General features: G+C 42.4%; 2 protein-coding genes across 4 annotated transcripts; one reads left to right on the top strand and one right to left on the bottom strand.

The window, feature by feature from the left end:
- Positions 1-97: 97 nt before the first annotated feature.
- On the bottom strand, positions 98-4,517 carry LOC110977418 (synaptonemal complex central element protein 2-like). Of its 3 annotated transcripts, none has more exons than XM_087143790.1 (4): positions 4,395-4,517; positions 2,820-2,971; positions 2,087-2,303; positions 98-1,357 (listed from the first exon to the last, which is right to left on the bottom strand). In XM_087143790.1, the coding sequence occupies exons 2-4, from the start codon at positions 2,954-2,956 to the stop codon at positions 1,157-1,159; spliced, it is 555 nt and encodes a 184-aa protein (XP_086999916.1). In that variant the 5' UTR covers positions 2,957-2,971; positions 4,395-4,517; the 3' UTR covers positions 98-1,156. The 3 variants fall into 3 exon arrangements, with proteins under 3 accessions (XP_086999916.1, XP_086999917.1, XP_022087220.1); XM_087143791.1 differs by lacking the exon at positions 4,395-4,517 and adding an exon at positions 3,186-3,363 and having other exon boundaries at positions 2,820-2,962; XM_022231528.2 differs by lacking the exon at positions 4,395-4,517 and adding an exon at positions 3,186-3,363.
- On the top strand, positions 3,437-21,304 carry LOC110977411 (nardilysin-like). Its single transcript, XM_087143789.1, has 27 exons — positions 3,437-3,569; positions 4,720-5,104; positions 5,650-5,731; positions 6,689-6,789; positions 7,354-7,480; positions 8,144-8,239; positions 8,602-8,724; positions 9,301-9,358; positions 9,529-9,602; positions 10,027-10,096; positions 10,501-10,578; positions 10,939-11,059; positions 11,280-11,338; positions 11,799-11,853; positions 12,322-12,426; positions 12,685-12,841; positions 13,220-13,270; positions 13,859-13,978; positions 14,384-14,586; positions 15,160-15,287; positions 15,767-15,926; positions 17,728-17,946; positions 18,125-18,177; positions 18,277-18,360; positions 18,486-18,696; positions 19,203-19,298; positions 19,973-21,304. The coding sequence occupies exons 1-27, from the start codon at positions 3,526-3,528 to the stop codon at positions 20,192-20,194; spliced, it is 3,282 nt and encodes a 1,093-aa protein (XP_086999915.1). The 5' UTR covers positions 3,437-3,525; the 3' UTR covers positions 20,195-21,304.
- Positions 21,305-22,336: the final 1,032 nt, after the last annotated feature.

Consider the following 22,336-nt stretch of genomic DNA (forward strand, 5'->3'; position numbering starts at 1 on the left):
AGCCATGCTAAGTTAAGGCAACAGCCTCTTATGCAAACCTCATATGGAGGTCGTTTCCCAATCGGGGGGAATTTAAACTTCTGATACGATAGAAGTATTTAACTTGCCTGACAACATTTTATTACAGAACTAATCAAACTCAAGTCTGTTTTTCAGCAGTGCAATGCATGCGCAGTCGTGAACTTTTGGACGGAAGTCTACAGATGCTTCTAAAGGGCGGATCTCGAATGCCTTGGATTGATAAAAACTATCACAATTCAACAGTTGGTCATTACTGTATGGCAGAGCTGAGTCACACAGAATGTTCAAATGATCATCAGCCGTCAGTGTAATGGTTAAAAGTCAAGGGTACTGTTGTACACACTGGCACCTCCCATTCAAGAGGTTAGGAGTGCAGCACCACCAACGGTTTCCCCAGTTCCTGCAGGCTCGGTGATCTATGACCGTACTGAGAACCCTCGGCGTACCTTCTGCATTAATGTCATATTCGAATATCATGAGTGCCTGTAAGTCCATCACAAGTCATTCAAATGAATTGTAACAAGCGTTACCTTGGCATCATGCACCATATTTAATGATCTTGTGAAAACAACTTGTGAAGGACCTGACTGTGACACTGTTCTCCACCCTTCGTCAGCAAGCACAATAACTAATAGACAATGCGCACAGAAACTGAAAACATTGTGTAAATGCGGATTCAATATTGAACACCTGTTATTTTTTGTAGGTTTTCTAAGGTACGTGTGACACAAATCCTGTTTAGGCGTACATAGAAAACAAAGCTCCCTTGCCATACCCCTGGCCTGAACAGTGACCCTTGACTTTGTTACGCCCCAACTATCGCATCAGTCCCAACTACTGTTGAGACCGTCCCAACTAGAGTGCTGCAGTTTGGCTGGCCCAACTACAGCACAGAGGTCCAGTGTGCATGGGCCAAAGTCATATTGTTTACGATGTCACGTCACAGACAAAGTGCCATATCAATTTTAGAAGAATTGTGTCAAGCGCGAGATGCAATAACTTGGATAAGCTTGGGAAATTTCTACAGAAATTGTTTGACAACAGTTGAGCCAGCCCAGGTGCAACGCTATAGTTGGGGCGCAATGTCTTCGTTCAGTTTTGGCTCCACTTTCGTAGATAGATACCACCGCACCGTTCAAGTAGGCCTGGCAGCTGGCCCCTGGATCTCGGAGTAGAGCGCCCCCAGAGAGGTCTTGAACTGCTCCAGTTCCATTTCCAGCTTGGAGATGCGGTCCAAGGTGGCGAAGAGTTCCTGCAGCTTCTCCTGGATGACTTTACCGTTCCCTTCATACATCTGGAACATGGCCTGCTCTAGGTTGTCATAGGAGTTTGATGCCTGGTTTTTTTGGTGGTGATAATTGAAATGGAGGTAATCTCAGTACATTTACACAGCCATCATAATATTTATTTATTTACTATCTCTTAGGGCATAAAGGATTTGTTTCCAAGTTTGACGTATATTTTATTTGATAGCTTACCTTATAATTTTCCTGTGCATGGTTGTATATACCATTTACTTGTTTTGTTTTCAAACTAATCTTTCGGTGGGTAAAGTTACTTGTTATTCAAACTCTGTGCAATAATAAATTGACCTCTGTTCTGATGACACCGCACTTTGTTATTTATATGCTCTCCTATTGTGATCAGTGGACCGTGCGCCACGACTGACTCCACTGGAATGTGCTCATGTAAATAAAGTGTGATGTATTCAGTAGTAATTCCCTTAGCGTCGCTGATATTCTCCTGCAAACTTACCTGCGAATTTACCTAAGCGGGAAAAAAAGGAACTAACTGAAAACTAAAAAACTGTCAACTTATTTTGGGGTGCTGTCATTCAGAAGGATAATAATAATTGGAAGCAATTTTAAAGCTGTAAGATAACACATTTTTGCAAGTGAAGAAACTTGTCCAAGACAATCTGACCTAGCCCAGTACTTCGTTGGACACTTTAGTAATGTAGATCTATGCTTAATCCATTGCCACATTGAGGTTTCTCCTGAATAAAACAACCATACGGATTATGCTGAAGAAATCAGTTTGGTTGTTTTAAAATATCAATCCATACCTGCACTTCGATGGCCTTCTTGAAGTCTGCCAGCAGAGACGTGTCTCTTTTTCTCTTGGCGTTAATGTCATCGATCAGTTGCTGGGTCCGTTGGTTCAAGATTTCCCTGGTCAATGAGCTTGACGTGGATCGGATCTGCTTCGTTGAAGGCTGGAACCCTTGAGAAGGAACGGTGAAGTTGAAGGACACTTCACCGCAGGCTGACTCAGTGGGAATGCTGTATTCATGAAAGGCATCAGAGAACAGGCCTCAGCAATTTATGTGTTCAATGCCGAGCATCAAACCTGTGTTTCGTGAGATAGTGGCACTTTGTTTTTGTACATAGACTGTCAAAGTTTGCAGAAATGTCATCAATAGCTATCAACAGTGTTTTTTTTTCATCAAAGTTAACATATGTCCCATTTTAAATAAAGGGGAGTAGGCCTTTTATTATTGTTTCACAGCTGTGTGATTTCAACGCTGCAAACTATTATAGACTATCAAAGTGAATATATCACGTGCATAATTATGTTTGTAAAAGTCATTAGTGCGAAAACCAGCGCATTAGTGACCAACATGAACACATTCTCCAAACCTTGGCGCTACATCTTGTGGTTTAAATGACGTCATGCTTTAGTGCTGCTAAAGGCTTGCCACAGTTGTCAGCCACTGCCAGCAAAAATTGCAACAGCAAATGAGCGTAATCTTACAGGTCTCAGTCTTATTTCATTTGTTAGTTTCTTTGTTTTGTCACCTTGGCTCAAGGAAGTCGGCCCTGTCTGGATCAAAGTCTCCCTGGTTTTCAACCACTGGCTGGGTTCCTTGCTGAGGAAGGTCTAGACTGGTCATGTCTGCTGCTGCTGCCGATGAATAGCTTTCCATTGTTTCCATTTTCGACTGCAAGAACTTAAAAAAAATTTAAATACAACATCAAATTTTAAGCTGAGCATGCTAACTGCCCATGCCTCTGATCAACAGTTAAAACTGGACTTCTCTAGGGCAGGCCTCTGTGCGGGCACAAAAATGTGAGTGTCACTTCACTTCACTTTGCCTATGCTAGTATGGGCCTCAGCCTTTGCAACGATTTTCTAGTCCAAGTTAAACTTTAGACTCAGCTTACCTTTCCTCCTTGGACCAGTTTTATAGAAATCTTAAAATCATACAAGTGACGGGAAGCGTAATTTTCTACCACAGGTGAATGGCAGTGGTATTTTCGACGATTTATTCAGGGGAGATTGCCAAACAGCTCGATTATTTCCGTCGCGTTTCAAGCTTGTTCAATACTGCGGTACGGTGCGGTGGCGCTGTTCTGAAACTTTTGACCAATGGTGTAAATTGTAAAGAACCCGATCAGAGTATAATCATGCAACGCAATATTCATGGTGAAAGTGGAAGTATTACTACCTCGTTCGAGACTTATTAAGCAACGCTAGGTTTACTACCCTGATTGGAATACCAAGATGGCTGCTATCGTAAAGTCGCCATATGATACACGTGAATATCGGTAAGTCTATTATTTTGTCACAACGGGATTTAGATAAAACAGATTTTAACTTTTTTCCTTTAAAATCAATTTTTAAACATCAAACTGATTGACAGATTTCAATTTGTGAAAAATTTTGGAAGTTTGTAAGTGTACAACTGGTTGTCCAATTTCCGGACAAACGTGTTGCTATGCAGTGTGGAGTCTGCCTATGCCGTCTGTGTATGTTGGCCCCTGAGGCGTTTGAACTTGAAGCGAGATATGGGACAGAGAGAACCCCCCCTTGTGTTAGCATCTCAGGAATTCTTTCCAGACCGTGCAGACATCAAGGGATGTGTTTTTTATTAGCCTAACATGTGTGACCATGATATACTAGCCTAGTCGCTAGGCGCCTTTATTGCCACTTACTTAGGCCTACTGTGAAAACCAATACAAAAGGTGGCGAAATTAGGGACCTGGCGACTATACGGTCATGCACATTAGGCCTAATCATGATAATGACTATGTGGGGGGGGATTAGACCTTCCCCCCCTCTGTCCCATATCTTGCCGGGTATACCTTGAGCGCTTTTAGGTGGCACAATCTGTTTAATGGTCAGTCTATTCCTTCCTCCATGGTCTGTGTGATCGGTCAATCTTTGTCATGTGTTTGTGCCATAGGTTGGCCTTACTGTATGCCTTGTTAGTACTTTGCCACCAGCCAATTGCCTTATCTCTCTGTCCCACAGTTGTGGAATATTTTTTCAAAAAAGGAAAGTTTAATAAGTTGCAGATCTGGAGATTTCATACAGAACTGACTGATGATAATGAGGCCTAACGTTACAGTAATAGCGTAACGCAATCATACCTTTGTGCTGATCGACTAGTCATACCCACGTTGGCCCAACCATGCCAACATGGCCGTATGGTGGATCAAGCTGACAGAGCATGGAGGAAAGAACAGACAGAGTGAAAGTACATGTATTGTGTTGGCCGTCCGTTGTGTGGCTCGGAGACAACTACCTAGTCCTTACTGCAAGCATGAGTTTTTATAACTAGACTTGACCAGGTCATCATTAGGTTAATTTTGTCATTCTTCCACTTTGCTGCGGTAGTTTCAGACTGTAAAACCTAAACGATTAAAGATTTCCATTTTTGTGCAGTGATGAGTTTAAACTTAAATTGTTCTGTAGGGTGGTGACATTATCTAATGGTTTGACAGCCCTCCTGATATCTGACTTGGCAAAATGGGGACAAGGCGATGAACAGAATGGGGTGGTTGAAACGGATACTGAATGTAAGACCTCTGAGGATGGGCCATGTGGAGATGATGAGGTGCCAATGGAGGTGGGGTCCACCCCTGAGGACTGTACCATCAAATCCTCAGAGGCTGCTGTTGTGAACTCAGAGGCATTGGAGGATGGGCCCGTTCCATTGTTGGATGGGGGAGTTGCAGAGGAAGAGGAGGGTGAGGATGGAGAGGACTCGGAGGAGGAGGGGGATTGTGGAGACGATGCAGAGAGTGAAGACGGTGAAGGGAGATCAGTGCGGAAGTCACAAGCCAAACAGCCGAAGCTTGTACGTAACTTCAAAGGGGGCAAGTTTGCCCTCTGTGACATTCATGTATAGAGGCCTTGCGTGGTAGCCATCTTGCAGGGCAGTTCTTTGGTTCCACTGGGAAGCCTTTGTGCATACCCTGTGGAACAAAAGCACTGGCCTGCAACATGGCAGCCATGCACACCCTCTATACATTTTCACATGTTCTACAAGGAGTTGCCCAAACAACAATATGCCCACCCTAACAAAAAAAAACTGAATGATCAGTGCTCTTCAAGAAGCTGAGAAAAGTCTTTTGTGCTCACTTTGAGCTTCCTTGGCTTACTTTGGACTTAGTACCCTGAAAACAGTTCTTCAGAAATTGAAGTTTTTTCTTTGTTTTTGTCTTTGGTTTTCTTTTAATAAGATTCCAAGAACACATTTAACAGAAAACTTAGCCATCACAGATTCTCAAACATCATAAAATGCTTGAATCAAACACTGTTTAGCTCATGAACCAAGGAAATGAAAATGCCCAGAAGTCTGCGGCTACAACTTGTAGGGGTGTGTGTTTATTTTTCTTGCAGGCAGCTGCAGCTCTTTGTGTCGGCATTGGCAGTTTCTGCGAACCAGATGACATACCAGGACTCGCCCACTTCCTAGAACACAGTGAGTCCTTCCAATTCGGGTTCTGAATCGATTCCATCACGGGTTCCTGTCTCAAGTCCCTTCATAAGGCCAGTCACAAGGAACTTGGACGGAGGAATGCTTCTGCCACGTTTCTTGTGAATAGTTTGTGACTTGGTTCGAGACTTGTTATGATGGACTGATTAAGGGGTACACTCCCGCTTCCTGAGTAACGCTTGCTGAAATACACAGGAATCTATGGAGACTTACAGAACACATAACTGCACGATGTGCACACCTCAATTACAGTTTTAACTTGCATCAAGCTTACTTCAAGAATGAAGGCATTGACAGTAGACTTGAAGATCCTTTCTGAAAGGTTTAATGAGTGACGTTTTGCAACCTTGAGCAGTTTCATCAAATTCATCTGTCATAGAATACAAGTGGTCCATCTGCATAAATTTAAATGCTTGCTAAATACAGATCCTGCAGCACTGTCGTATGACAAGACATGTACCTCTTGACTGGACAGCTAGAGTCATATACTGGGCTGAGTAGAATCGTTTTCTGAACTCGATTAAATGCTGCTGGACATTAATATTTCTGGCAGATGGCTGCGTCTTTAGGGTGGTGGAATTACCTGTCGATAAACATATCAAATTTAACTTGATGATTGTAGACTTGAAGATCCTTTCTGAAAGGTTTAGTGAGTGACGTTTTGCAACCTTGAGCAGTTTCATCAAATTCACCTGTCTTAGAATGCAAGTGGTCCATCTGCATAAATTTAAATGCTTGCTAAATACATTTTAAGCTCCTTGATAGCAAAATCTAAGTCAAGGCCTTTTCAATATAAGCAGTTAAATCGAATGGAATAAAAAGTCATTGTTGGGGGATAATTATTAATGGAATTTATCCGGTCACAAACAACACAAAATGGTCAATCCAAGAGATTCAGTGTTGTATATCACAACCCTTGGTATAAAACTTTTGTCTTTGAAGTGGTCTTCATGGGAAGTGAGAAGTACCCGGATGAGAATTCCTTTGATGCCTTTGTCAGGACACACGGGGGCTCCGACAATGCTTCAACTGACTGTGAACGGGTAGGTTTTTGCCGGTCATTGAATAAATCAGTGCAAAATCTGTGAATTTGATCATCATTTGTGAAGGGCATTGTCCCAAACCTTACAAAACGAGTCCCTAGAATCACTTGTGAGTTAAAAGGCCTACAAAGAATTTTGCACAATATAAATCAGTAGGAGCCCTGAGCATGTTCCACGCATGTAATGTCCATTTCCATCAAGATGCTAAATTGAGTGATACATCAAAACAAAGAGCTCAGACTGGTCTTTTTAATGCAAAAAAAAATTATCAACAGACTGGCTTAAGTCTCATGCACAATTTGTTAACAAGAGACAATTTCCATATATGTACCATGCATTTTTGAATCTCTGTATTTTGATTGGCAACTTCATGTATGCTAGAATGTGGAGAGACTTTGAAAGCACATCCGTGTAAATTGAATGCTGACCATCAAGAATCATGTGACTGAAAGTCCTCTGTACAAAAAGCTTCGGCATGGTTATACCACTTTTGGGGTTCGCTGGACCCATGTACGCGTTCGGGTGGTCCTCATGTATTCCGTTTGGTTTTTTTTCTTGATTAAGACGACCTTCATCTTTGAAGTTCACCAGAAGAGCTTCCATGAGGGGCTGATGCGTTTTGCCCAGTTCTTCACGGCACCTCTGTTGAAAGCCAGCAGCACGGACAGGGAGCTTGAGGCAGTCGACAGTGGTGAGTTTTTTCTTCATCACCGACAGTTTTCTACACTATCGTGCCAATCCCGTGGAAGACAGTGCACAATTACTTACAGAGGGTTTGCATTGCTGCCATGTTGCTGGCCAGTGCTTTTGTTCCCCAGGTTATACACAAAGGAGGTTTCCCTGTGGAACCAAAGACTGCCCTGCAAGATGGCTATCATGCAAAGCCTCTATTAGGTGTAATTTTGCAGCTTCGGTTTTCCGCTTACTCTAGGCCCCAGACATTCACAATTTTTCTGATAGGCTGACGGAAGATTTTAAATTGACCACATACCAGTCAGAGGAAAGGGCAATTCTGCGCAGATACCGCATCCAGGCGTCAGTCTCGGAACATAATCGTCCACGCACTTCGGCAAGTATCAACACCGTAGTGATTGAAAATAATGCCAGTGGACCACCTGCCATAGTAATGGCTTCTAACTTAGGACAACAAAGTTGTCTATCCATGCATATGGGAAGGACAAGTTACAAATGTACGTACATTTTTTTGTTGGTACTGACATGGCAGTGTGCATGACACCCGTAGGGGGCTGTTACTCCTGCAAATGTGAGTTTGTGGTAGATGGAGGAAGATTCTTTGCAGAGCTACCCGTGGCTTTTCAACTGTCCTCTGTCTCACTGGCTTGATCCTTAACAGAATTCCAGATGAGTTTGCCAAGCGATTACCACCGCAAGCTACAACTGATCGGCGCCATGTCCAGAGAGGGTCACCCAATGGGGAAGTTCATGTGGGGTAAGCCACTGTGCGCCAAGTCACACATTGGTCAGGCCGACACCTCTAATGTCACACGTTGAAGTGCGAATAAGTGGACCCAGCGTTAGAGGTCATGAGGGCAATATTATGCCCTCCTTTCCATGATTGTGCATCGACTTTCTTTTGCGATAGGATTTCAGCTCGTACTGGGGAAAAATTGGTGGAATTAATATAAAGTGCCAACTGCCAGGTGTAAAGCACCTTGCTTGGAATAGCCCATATTTAAGCTGAACAATCAAACGATGCTGGATATCCGGGTTGTTTAAGCCATGCAAAGAAAGCATAGTAAGATCGACCAATCAGGTCGTTGTCCAAGTTAAATTTGATATGTTTATCGACAGGTAATTCCACCACCCTAAAGACGCAGCCGTCTGCCAGAAATATTGATGTCCAGCAGCGTTTAATCGAGTTCAGGAAACGAGTCTACTCAGCCCAGTATATGACTCTAGCTGTCCAGTCAAGAGGTACATGTCTTGTCATACGACAGTGCTGCAGGATCTGTGCAGAGAGCAGCTACTGTGCAGTGCAGACTGGAATTGGCATGGAAACGATTTGCCATGTAACACCCTTTGCCAAGTGTTGCGGAGTTGCCATAACGCATACAAACTGACAACGGGCAGAACCTTCGCCCTCTTCTTGGACGCCACAAACGTCAAGCGCACAGAGAGCATGCATTTAATTACTCCGCCGTGGTTCATACCAAACTGTATAATATGTAGACGCTGAAATCTGATAAGAGCTCTAGTATGACTGGTTGTTGGCCTTTCTGATCTTCCGTGTCTCAAGGTCCGACGTGCAATGAACAGAGTATGAAATTCATTGAACCCTTCTCTTTGAACTTTGACCTCAGGCTGCCAGGAAAAATGACAAGCAATACCTCAGGAAGATGTTCTAAGCAGTTCTGAGCTAAGCGCGTATAATCTACGAGCTGTCGGATTCCCTGCCTTTGAAATTGGCTCCATATTTATATCTTGCTTTACTGCCTTAGCCTGTCAGTAAGTTCCATAGTTTGTTTGATTCCCTTTTCTATTTTTATACAGAGACTCTAAACATTTTAGAAGAATGGATCAGAGAAACCTTTTCAGACATTCCAAATAAGTAAGTTCTCATGATATTATAAATTTCCCTTTCATTTAAATATAGTTGGTACCTTTATCCTTGATAAGGACAGATTGGGAAATACTATAAATGCATCTTCACCAGATGTTCTCTTGATGATTTCAATCACCTTTAATACAGCTGTTTTTGATCCCTTTCCAAACCCACAGTGGACAGGAGAGACCATCTTCTGAAAGTTGTGGAGAACCGTTTTCGTTGGAGACGTTCCACAAATTGTATAAAGGCAAGTGAACTCTCGATCGTTTTCCTTGGCAAAGCTACGGTTTGGCTTTCGGTTTTAATTTTTCGGTAATTTTTCCCCCCAAACCTGTGCAGAATCCCCATTGCAATCACAGGTGGATCTGGCAAACATTTGCATTCTGCATGGAATCGAATGAATTCCCTAATGTCTGCACACCTGAAGGTCCTCCCTCAGATGTTGACCCAAGCCTTTAGGCTAGTTTCCAAAACCCAGTTTTGACAAGCCCCCCCTCCCCCCCAAAAAATCAGTGTAGACTAAAGACAGAAAAATCACATACTGGTCCACAAAAATTTGTCACTAAAATAAATTGATGCATTCCAATCTTTGTCATGAACAGTGTGTCTTTGGATGGGACAGAGCCATCATTTTCTTCATTTTCTACACTTCTTTCTTCACCTGTTTTTAGTTGTGCCTGTTCAGAAGGCCCACATACTGGACATCACATGGTCAATGCCCAATCAGAGACAGCACTATAGGTGAGCACATCATACATATTCGTTAGCTAGGTCTGCTCTCTAATTAGCAACATGAGTTGGCAAAGTTCAAAATTCGTCAAAATGGCCAAAATTCGTCAGGGTTATTTTTTTTTAATTTGCTTTGGCGCTGTTAGTGTAAGAGTGGATTTCCTAGTAGTATTTTTCTCCATGTGAGCTTGTAAGAGAAACATAACTTTTCTGTAGAAAGATGAAACAAAAATCAGTTAAGCAGGAAAAATCCTCTTTGGGGACAAAAATGTCCACTTTAGTCATCGCAGAAAGGTTGTGACCCTGGGTCACAGTGGTGAGTGGTGAGATGAATGCCACCATGCCAACATCTTGCATTGTGTGAGTGTTTTGTTGCCTTGTTTGGTGAAATTATGAATGGCTTGTCTTTGCTTAAGATGTAAACCCCTGAACTACCTGTCTTGGTTGATTGGACACGAGGGGCATGGAAGCATCCTGGCTCTTCTGAAAAAGAGGTGAGAGTCTCAGGCCATGTCCGAATTACTTGGCTATGGCTTGTAATTACGCACGAGTCTATGCCGTATGGTTGCAGCCACTTTCCATAGAGTCGTGTGTCACTTCAAGGCACAGTCAAGAAATTCAGACACGGCTTTAATAATAAAACACAGCTGGGGAGGATTCACAAACAGTGTTCATGATATTTTGGCTGAAAGTTACCATTAAGCAGATTTTTTAGGCTAAGCAGTTTTGTGTGCTTGTGGTGTATTGAGCAGTATTGGTTCTTTCCTCAGCGCTAGTCAAAGTCTTAATTCTGTAGTGTGATATGTGTCTTATAGCAAGGAGTACGTTTTACAATACTGACTTCCCTCTCCCAGGGCACTTGCGCTGATCCTCTTCAGTGGAAACGCAGAGACAGGCTTTGAGCACAACGGCACCCACGCCATGTTCTCAATATCCATCACGCTGACTGAGCAGGGTTTCACCCAAGTGGAAGAGGTAAGCAATCATTCTATTATCTTACACCATTTATGGTCGTTCCAAAGTTCTTCCAACTTCTACAAAATTCAACATCACTTTTTTTTCGTCGGCTTCAAAGCAGAAGTTATTCCTTGAGAGAAATTCTGTTTTTGTCTAATGGGAGGCACAGTGAGTTCAGTGTTACCCCCCTTTGTACTGAAGTAGCGGTTTTTCTTTTCACTATTGCTTCCTTCGACAGGTGTTGGCTATCATTTTCCAGTACATCAAGATGCTGCAGGCTATCGGACCTCAAGAGAGGTAAAACAAAAGAGCAAATGATTAAAAAGTGTGATCGTTGTGGAAACTTTTGAATTGAATGCCGCCAGGGGTGAGATTTCTCCGCTTTTTTAGCTGATTTCAGCTTTTTTCGGTTTTGGATTTCAGCTTTTTTTTCCTCACTGGCTGTGTACAAAAGTATAGGAGATTTTCACAATTCAGCTTCTTTATGCCTTTTTTTTCAGCTGTTTTTATCATTGGTCAATCTCGTCCCTGTGCCACCTTGGGTCGTGTTGAATTATTGAACATTTCTAGCAAACAGTTTTGGCAGAAAAGAGACTCTTTTCCGATATGATTAACCATGTCTTCGCAAACTGTTTTTACATTTTATGCTTGTAATTTATTGATGTTTGTTTTAGATATTCACGTGTCTTAATTTGTAAACGTGCCCTGAACTTGTGCAGGTTCATTTTTCAAAATGATGTTTCTTGTTTTCTTTCAGGATATTTCAGGAAATCAAAACGATTGATGATAACGACTTCCGATTTAAGGAGGAGGTAATAGATTCGTACGTGCGCGTGCATTTAGTCAGCAGCTGCAGAATCAAGAGTTAAAAGGAATCCCTGTCCAGAAAGCATCATCATTTCTTTTAAGTTGCATGTTTCTGAGCCATCAAAATGTCTGGAATTGTGGTCTTGGACTCCTTCAGTTAATTGTACAACTTTATCAATGACAGAAAAATTAAATGGTGGGAAGTGTATCAGAAATAGCACTTTACTATTTCACATGTTTGTGCTATTTGTTTTGTCAAATGCGTGAACAGGTGTAATTCTTAAAATGAAAAGCATTTCAGATCTTGTCATTAGTTGGTATGAGATTTCTTTGTAAACCTCCCTGACGTAAAGTACCTCTTGAAGTAGTTTTCCAAACTAGTTCTCTCTGGTGTATTTAGACCATTTTACTGGTTGAAGGTCACTGGTGTCTCAGCTCACTCTTTTGTTTACTGCCTGTGACCTTTGACCCAGACTGAACCCATCGAGTATGTTGAGACAGTAGCAGAGAGCATGCAGCTGTACCCACCCCAGGAGTACCTCACCGGACCTCTATTGGAGACAGAGTATAACCCAGAAGTAAGTTGGCTGGTGGTCATTCAAGGAAATATGAGAAACTTTGCCATGGACTATTGGAAGGGTGAAAGTGTGAAAACCCTGAGTATTATGCTGGAAATGGAATTCAGGACCTCTGCAGTCTCAAACAAGAGCCACAGCAGGGAACCACGGAAAGCCCGACCCTAAACATATGTTCACAAGGAATGTACACTCTGTAAATCAATAAAACCCAAAATGTTTTGAGTTTTGCTGTTGTGCTGTTACCTCCTTGCACTGCAGGCCATTGCCTTCTGCACAGACTACCTCCAAGTGGCCAATGCAAACTTCATGCTGCTCTCCAAGCACTTTGAAGGTCAGTGTGACATGAAGGAGCCGTGGTACCAGACCGATTACCGAATAGAGGACGTCCCCAAAGAATGGAATGACCTCATTCGGAGTGAGTACTGATTGTTCTGACAGCCAAGCTCCTTGTACCATGACAAGTTGAGGATATCAATCTTCGTTACGGTGAAAAAAAAAACAGAAGAAGGGAGATGTTTTGTGTTTGAAAGTTTGAAATTTGGGATGTATTGTGTACAGGGATTTTGCAGAAAGGATTGTAATCCTTGTTAACCCTTTTTCTGTTCTGTTTTATTTTCAGTAAAAGTCCTTTGCATAAGGTACCAGTCTCTCTGATAATAAAAAGTCTAATCTAAAGGGACAAAATGATATGATTGTTTTGTAAACGGCAAAAACCTCAGACATGCTCTATCTGTTTCTTTTTCAGAGATGATGAGCACTTTGTGTTGATTAATACTTCCAATTTTTCCCACAGATTTGGAAATGAATCCCGAGCTGCATATACCAGAACCGAATATATTCATCGGTAAGAACAGAGGAAATAACGCAGCTGTTTATGATGGTTTCTGATATTGAGGTTTTTCACTTTTAAGATTTCAAAATGATAAATATGTAAATGAAGTCTTGTAGCATAAAGTCATGTTTACACATGTAAAAACAAAACAGAATCTTTTCACCCCAACTGTTGACAGAACCCCAAGTTTTTCAGAAGGGAAAATGTAGCTATGCAACCAGCTCTTGAACTTTATTTTACTGAGAAAGAGTAACACCTGTTGCAAGATTTCATTTACAGAGAGGCATCTTTGTAGGTACTCAAATCTTAGGAAGTTGAATGTGTACATTTTTCAGTGACCAACTCATATCTGTTTTGTTGACCCTGTCTACAGTTTTTACCTTTTTAATGTTATCAATGCATCGCAAAAATCTTGTTTTCACATTTCAATTTGGCAGTAAGTTTTGCAAATTATTTGTCAAGTTCAACACACATTTCCATCATCAGTACTGAAAAGGGTTAAAAAGTCAATAGCAAGGCATGCCATTGTAAGTATTCTTTGACAGGCTTGCTGATGCACAGTTTGTTCACTTTGTCGATGATTTTTTTGTTCACTTCCAGCAACAAATTTTGACCTCAAGACACCAGACGTGCCAGACAGCGATTACCCAGAATGCATCTTGGATGGTGAGCAGAGCAAGCTGTGGTACAAGCGAGACACCAAGTTCAACACTCCCCGAGGTCAGTTCCAACACTCACTTCGGTTGCTTGGGCACGATGAGCCTACTACCCAGGCTCTGCTCCTCAAACCGCTCATCAAAAAGACCGAGTGTCTCTTGCGTGCCCCCCCTTGGGCCAGTTTCCTGGTGCTGCCGTGCAGAGATTGCTTACCAAATTTTTTGCTGAGCAAATATCTACAACGAACCAGTTGCTAATAGCGTTACTAAAACAGCGAGTCAGCGCAAGAAGGCAAGATCATTCGAGAACATAGCATGTATGAGGGCCATTGTGTGGCTGCACCAACAGAGATTACCTCACTCACATGCATTGCTGATCTCAGACGCCCTTCATTTTGGAAATGTACTGTTAGAATACCGATTTGGTTCATCGTCCTAGCTCATCTTTTTTTTTGTCTCTCTGCCGCAGGTTACATCATCTTCCATTTGGTCACGCCCCTCGTCTATGCCTCTCCAGAGAACCTGGTCCTCTTTGACTTCCTGGCCTCTATCTTGGAGCACAACCTGTCGGAGATTGGCTATGAGGCCGACGCAGCTCAGCTAGAGTACCGCTTCAAGACTGAAGAGACAGGCCTGGTTATGAAGATGTACGGCTTCAACCACAAGCTGCCAGTAAGTGTGTAGCTCTATCTCTCCGTCCGTCTGTCGGTCGGGCGGGCTGCACTTTTACACGCAGCATGCCCACAGTGCCGGACAAAACGGCCCCCAAGTACAGACGTGTCCTTGTACATGAATCATGCCTCAGTGTCAGACAAAAAACGGTCCCCCAAAGTGCAGACATGCTTGTGCATGGATCATGCCCACAGTGTCGGACAAAACTGTCACCCAAGTACAGACATGTACTTGCAGATCCATAGAGCAAGAATGCCGAAAACAACATCTTTGTGAGTGCAGCCCAATGTGCTGCCCGCTGCGTTGAATTGTACAATGCCCACAATGTACACTGAAATCTGCACAAATCACTTCACATAAGTATGTCTGTCTGTCTGTCGGGCTGTCTGTCTGGTAATGGACCTTGTACATCAGCACATCCTTCGTAGTTTAAGGGTCACATATGTTGGGTGACTTCTGTGCATACGTGCTTGGTGTATGCCCATTCAACTGAAAATTAGTGAACACAAGGCCAATTCTGAATCGCTTGGTTTCAGCGTCTTACAACAGCTACATTTTCTGTCCGTTCGCCAGCTCTTGTTTGACACGATAGTGGACTACATAGCCAACTTCTCAGTAACACAGGACCTGTTTGATGCAGTGAAGGAATCCATGATCAAATCTTACTACAATCACGTCATCAAGCCAGGAAAGCTCAACAAGTGAGTCGTGTGACAGTTGCGTTACTCTATTCATGGCAGCCATCTTGACTTTCAAAGTAGTCAAAGGTTGGCCTGTATCAGTAAAGAAAAACAAAATAAAATATTTAGGCAATGTTGTGTTGGTTAAAAGCCGATGCCATGAAATGTTTGTGGCAAGATTCAATGGAGAGGAAATTTGTTCAGCTTTTGCAAATTCAGCACAGATTTTCATTTGAATTCAATTTTGCTCAGTGTATGGACAGCACAAGGCTTAACTATTGCCTGTGGGTTCGTTCAGTTGGAAATGAAGCGCTAATAAAGTGGTTTTTCAGAATTTGATTGTCTGAATTCTCATTTCAGATTTGGAATGGTTTTTTTTCTGCATACTCTCCCACAGGTTTTTCAAAACATAATGCAGTTGGTACATTGACACACACAAAAAAATCACAAAATAAAAGCTAAAGTTAGGCTGAGATTCCCTTTTCATTCTGTAAACGTAGCGACGTGAGGCTGTTGATCCTTCAACAAGTCAAGTGGACGCCTGTGGAGAAGCGTGCGGTAGTCAACGCAGTGACTCGAGACCAGGTCTTGGAGTTTGCTGTGAGATTCAAAGAGATGCTGTTCATTGAGGGCCTGGTACAAGGCAACCTCACCGCCGAGGTAAGACAATCCCTTGGAGTTAATCTTGGTGTCGCCTCTTCATTGACTTCCTGTGGTAAGCTTGCCGTGAGAGTTGATTGCGGGTATATTTCTTTATTGACTTGACAGCCTGGTAGACGTGTGGGTTATTCAGACACTTGTTTCTCACCTCCTAATGTTATATGATACTAATGTGTTTAAACCTGTAGGATTTTGTTATATTGTGGTCCATTGTATTTATTACCTGATGAAACCATCAAGCTATCCTGTGCTGGGATGGACTCGGACAATACAAGGAACAAGAGGCTGGGTAGTTTGCAGTACATGGGGAGTAATGGGTTGATCTTCAACCAGTAAAATGGTCTAAATACACCAGAGAGAACTAGATTGGAAAACTACTTCAAGAGGTACTTTATGTCAGGGAGGTGTCAATTTTTGGACTGGCCAGCCCACCCCAGCAAGCTCAGTGGTCGAGCAGAAGGTCATGAGTTCAAGTCCCATCCGAGTAAGCCTGTGAATTTTTCACAAGCTCTGACAAACACTTGAGTATAGAGTGTCGTGAATATACATAAGGACAAAACCGTAATTAAAATAGATTGAAAAATACCTGACTCGTGCCAGAACGTTGTAGCCCAGGATCTGAGAAGTGTTGCATTTGGGTGCTATGTACATGCATTTTGAAAAATGGATAAAGAAAAAGTTCCCCCAATTTCTGGTTTCTCAACAACAAAATTCTCCTTTGGGACCCCTTAGCTCTCTGGATCTGTCAGTGCCTGAACAAGTTGTTTTGGAAACAATAGGATTTAACATGACAAACAATGGAATTCCCTTGATCTATTGTGCATACACCCAGCTGCACACCTTAAAACTTGATGCGCATACACCCAGGTGCACACCCTAAAACTTGATGCACATACACCCAGGTGCACACCCTAAAACTTGATGCCCATACACCCAGGTGCACACCCTAAAACTTGATGCGCACACACCCAGCTGCACGCCCTAAAACTTGATGTGCATACACCCAGCTGCACACCTTAAAACTTGATGCCCATACACCTTGGTGCACACCTTAAAACTTGATGTGCATACACCCAGCTGCACACCTTAAAACTTGATGCCCATACACCCCGGTGCACACCCTAAAACTTGATGCGCATACACCCAGCTGCACACCCTAAAACTTGATGCGCATACACCCAGCTGCACACCCTAAAACTTGATGTGCATACACCCAGGTGCACACCCTAAAACTTGATGCGTATACACCTAGGTGCACACCCTAAAACTTGATGTGCATACACCCAGGTGCACACCCTAAAACTTGATACGTATACACCCAGGTGCACACCCTAAAATTTGATGCGTATACACCCAGGTGCACACCCTAAAACTTGATGCGTATACACCCAGGTGCACACCCTAAAACTTGATGTGCATACACCCAGGTGCACACCCTAAAACTTGATACGTATACACCCAGGTGCACACCCTAAATCTTTGCCCCATTGACTGTCTTGCTCGTGCTGCACAAAGCAGTGGGATGATGATGTTCAAAATTCATCTGTGGCTTTTGAAGGGATGTTCACAGGGTGCATTACTGAAATCTGTGTACCTCACACATTGTGCTTCAATCACCATACGTTGATACATTGAGTGAGCAGGTCTTGAATACCGAATACTGAAATTTCAATTTTCAGTGCTGTTTTACAAGTACTGGTGCCTGTTCTAGCCTACCAAGTATGTAGTCACCTGTGAGAAAATACATTTTCTCAATTTGGTGTACGTCACTGAAGTGATGTTGTCTTCCCACCCTTCTCAGGAAGCCCTGGGCTTTGAGGAGTCCCTTCGCACCAAACTGGGCTGCACCCCCCTGCCCAAAGTGCAGCTGCCCAAGACCCGAGTCGTCCGGCTGCCCCGCGGAGTTCACGTGTGCAAGGTCAAAGGTTTCAACCAGGAGGATGCCAATTCGGTGGTGACCAACTACTACCAGTCTGGTCCCGGAACGATCAGACAGCTTAGCATCATCGATGTGCTAGTGGTAAGAATCCCAGAGGGAAATCATCTTTATTGGTCTCTGCATCGGTCAGACCATCTTGTTGTCTATTTCAATGCATTGATCATCTACAGATAATCATCCAAACAGGCATATTCCTAATTGGGCTGGCCTCAAACAATAGGATTCAGATTTGCAAGTGTAATCTTTCTTACGTGTACAGACAATGATGGAAGAACCGTGCTTTGACGTTTTGAGGACCCAAGAGCAACTAGGGTAAGTCTACATGTTTTTTGTTACCGTCAATTTCCATTGTAATGCAAAGGTTCTTTGGTGAGGTCGCGTCATAGTTCATTCTTTACCTGTTTTCAACAGCTACAGCGTGTATCCAACATGTCGCAACAGTTTTGGCATCGTTGGGTTCTCAGTAACCGTGGCAACACAAGCTACTAAATTCAGGTGAGCGCGGAATTTCAAGAAATCGATTCCCCGGCAAGAACGAAACCCCTCTCTAGTTATTTCCACAGGGTCTAAGGTTGTGTTGAAATTGCGTCCAGTCAGTCCAGTATTTGCTTTTCTCGCAGTGTCTCTCACGTTGAAGAGCGCATCGACCTGTTCCTTGAGAGCTTCCTGGATAAGATGGCCACCCCTGATGTCGAGAATAACTTCAAGACTCATGTGGAGTCCCTGATCACCTTGAAGCAGTGCGCCGATAACCACCTGGGGGAGGAGGTTGACCGTAACTGGTGGGAGGTCCTCAACCACACCTACCTCTTCGATCGACTCAAACGAGAGGTGGGAAAACTCAACCTATTTGGACTTTTCAAATCTAAAGGCATCGCTAAGATCATCTGCAGTTGATTTGTTTTTGGATAATTAGGCGACACCGAAAATTGGCACAGGAGTTTGACGGAATTTCACTTTTTGCATTTCACAGAAAAATGACAGAATTTCAGCCAAACGAACACTGTCCTTTTCAAGCAAATGGAAAATTACTGTGTCCTTCATACATATGTGATGTATTGAACTTGACATGCAGGCAAAGTACCAAAATGTTCTTGTCTGGTGTTTTTCCCCTAACCCCTCCTTGAAATTCCCCTCGGTCGAAAAAGTGGGTCCCCCCAGTAAAAATCCTGGTGATACCCACGTGTCAACTTAACTCGATGGATTTGTCAGGCTTTTTAAAAATCCAACAGAGCAGTGTGTGACATTGAAATTTTTTTCTGGGTGATGGACATGTTTAATTCTTCATAATTCTGAGGTTTTGCCAATAGAAGTCGTTTCTGTGCCGTCCTTGCCAGATTGAAGCACTACATAGCATCTCGCTACAGGAGGCACGGGAGTTTCTCACAGAGCACATCAGGGGAGGGACTCACTTCCAGAAACTCAGTACTCAGGTGAGTTGATCTCAACCCACAACAGATTCAGAGTCTGTCAGCAGAAACCATTCCTCGTGTTACGTTACTCCCACATCACCGCCGCTGACTTGTGACGTTACATCCACTGGTCCTGCATGAAGTCTGCTAGTTCACGGAATTATTTTTACTTTGTTGCTATATCTTTTTGTGAGAAATTAATTTTATCCAGAAAGATGGCTGCCTGAGCTTTTCTCTTCATATTTTTTCAGCAGTATGCTACACCTGCCCCAGGGCCGTGCTGTTTGCTTATTATGTGTCATTACTTGTGACTACAAAATAGACTATTCCACAGTGAAAAGCAAAGATCGCATAGTGCCGCGTAGGGGCGCAAGATGGAGAACTTCACCTCGAATACACGTAAAATGTAATCGCGTGGGCGCCATATGAGCAAGCAATACGCCTGCGCAATGCACATTACTGCTTAGGCGTAGGCGCCGCGGCAGGCACGTGCACCTGGTGAGCCTGCGCCCAAGCATTAGCATAAACTGCGCAGGCATATCGCTTGCTCAAATGGCACCCATGGTAATTACACCTTTTGGGCAGAGTTATCCATCTTGCGCCTTCGGCATTATACGATCTTTGGTGAAAAGAACCAGGCACATGGAAAATGCTAAAAAAAGTGGTTTGAACTATTGACTTGGTTTTCCATCAAGGTCGTTGGGGTGGGGAAAGAAGAGGAGCACAATCAGAGCGTCATGGCAACGGATACCGTGACGACAGTTGATGGTGTCGACAATGGGGCCGAAGAGACAAACACCAGAACAGGTCTGGTGTTCCTGCCCCTCGACGAGGCAGATGGAAGGAGAGCTGTAGATGCAATAGAAGCCTTCAAAGCTGGCCTGGCCGTCTATCCAATTACAAAGATAGATCATTGACAGAGACGGGTATTTGACGGAGACGGGTATGTAGACCACTTGGCTTCATCTTAATTTAAATGCTGAAAGTTTTCTAAAATATGTTAGGACTTAAGATTAGAGCATTGTCTAATGAATTTGTGGCAAATGTGTATGCTATTGCTAACCTCTGCATTTTGAAGATGAAAGGTTAAATATTTTTTTATGAATTGTTGGTATTAAACACAGGTGCTTGATAAAGTTTGGCCAGTTTCCAAATAGTTATGACATCGGTCACGCCATAAAATGACATAGATGGCATTTTTCAAGTTTAACCCTTCATAAAATGAGGAAGTGTACACAAGACTGTTGGGGCAAGATATGTTAGTTCATAGTGTGATAGGTATACACAATATGTCACTTGCGACCAGTGATTGCTGACGAAATCACCTTTGTGGAATACAGCAAAGATTCTTGACTTCATCAAGAATTAAGTGCACACCCTTTCTCCTCTATATAGCGAAATAGACAGAACGAACTCAGAAATGTCCATCTCAAAATCTTTCTATATTCAGTTCAGGGCTTTATTCCACACACACAGTCACCACCATGCAGGAGTATTTTATATTTTTTTTAACAAAAACCAAGAAAATGAAACAGAAAACAATAATTTGAAATTGAAATGAAGGGAGTCTAGAGGTAAACCTATCGACTCTGCACAATTTTTAAAAATTCCATTCCACAGTAATTTATAACATTTCAATCTTTGTAATTTAGATTTCGCTTTTTTGTCAGTATTTATTAAAACATTTTCCCAGAGGCAACGGTTATACAATACTGAAAACAGTTTTGGTGAGGGCAACCTCTATACATAAATATGGTTGCCATAAAAGCAAAATTCCATTGTTCACATTTCATACAACTTTCATCTGTCTGTTTTTAGGTGTAGGTGCAATAATGGATAACTTATTGACAGCCAAGATAAACATGTGCATAGGAGAATATGTCTCAGGTTTAAAAAAAAAAATCCACTCAGAAGAGTGAAAACTTACGAATGAGACAGTTGTCTTCTTATCTTTTTTCCACATTATCCTTTGGAGTTTATTGGGAGGAAACGAGAAATATGTTTTATTTGCCTCAAATAATAAAATTCACACAATTCTAAGCTACACAAGGGAGTAATCCTAGCTGAACTTCATTCTGAAGTGAGAATATTTTCCTGAGTGCGGTATGAAAGTTGTGTTTAATGCACTCAATTGTCAGGGAAGTTGCATAATTAGAATAAAAATCCAAACAAGAAGCAACAATTCCATTCTCAGTTCACAAATAAAATGCGAGTCATTTACAGGCGTGTTAAAAACCAGGCAGAAACACAGCATGTTATTTCTATTCCGTGCTGTGCAAGTGTCTTCAAATGCTAAAATAATTTTTATCCGATAAAATTGCAAGTTTTTAAAGAGCTCGTTTGTGGAATGAGGGTCACTTTTTAAAAAATGAAACGGTCGCCGTATTTTACTTCAGTCAGCACAATCTTTGTAATTTGTGTTCACCTGTTTTGAGGGGTGAGTTTTTTTTCCAAGAGGGACACCAGACTACATATTCAATTCTAATTCTCACGCACCTGTTTCAAAGAAATAAACCATCCATGCATAACAGGTATTAGAAAGAAAACTGACAAAAGAGTGATTTAATTGTAACTTGTTTTGTGAAGGGGCACTCAAAGACATCAGTAAAAGCAGCTTTTATATTTTCTGTCATTAACATGCATTTTCAAAAAAAAAAAAATTGCCACGCTCTCAGCAAGACTTTTGAACAAGACTGCCCTTGATGACCTGTGTCTGTCAAGCAGATTAAGAGAACTGTATTACTGGGGTAACTGTAAAAGAAATTGGAGATTTGTCATGTCAAAGTTCACATGTCTCATGCTAATTTCAAGTAACTCAATAACAAAAGCAAAGCATTAGAAGGAAGTATCTTTATACTGTTCACCCAAAAGTCAGAGCTGTATACAGAGAGTAGCGTGAACTTCAGACTTTGGACCCAAAATGGCTGTTCGTTATGCGTGCAGTACAGCATGCAGCTATTGTGTGCTAATTGTCCATGTGCACTGATGTACATTCCACCATTTTGTTTCCAAAAGTTGAGACGCTCATGTCACTGCTCTCTCTATAAACAGCTCTGAAC

Source organism: Acanthaster planci, linkage group LG12 (genome assembly GCF_054643075.1).
Source record: "Acanthaster planci isolate LZ-2023a linkage group LG12, COTS_SCS, whole genome shotgun sequence".
Lineage (NCBI taxonomy): Eukaryota > Metazoa > Echinodermata > Asteroidea > Valvatida > Acanthasteridae > Acanthaster > Acanthaster planci.

Coding starts and splice junctions, on each gene's coding strand:
- LOC110977418 (XM_087143790.1), bottom strand. CDS start 2,956: ATGGAAACAATGGAAAGCTATTCATCGGCAGCAGCAGCAGACATGACC. Junction 2,304..2,819: donor GCCGACTTCCTTGAGCCAAG/GTGACAAAACAA, acceptor TCATGAATACAG/CATTCCCACTGAGTCAGCCT. Junction 1,358..2,086: donor AGAAGGCCATCGAAGTGCAG/GTATGGATTGAT, acceptor CAAAAAAACCAG/GCATCAAACTCCTATGACAA.
- LOC110977411 (XM_087143789.1), top strand. CDS start 3,526: ATGGCTGCTATCGTAAAGTCGCCATATGATACACGTGAATATCG. Junction 6,790..7,353: donor CTTCAACTGACTGTGAACGG/GTAGGTTTTTGC, acceptor TTCTTGATTAAG/ACGACCTTCATCTTTGAAGT. Junction 8,240..8,601: donor AATGGGGAAGTTCATGTGGG/GTAAGCCACTGT, acceptor GTTTATCGACAG/GTAATTCCACCACCCTAAAG.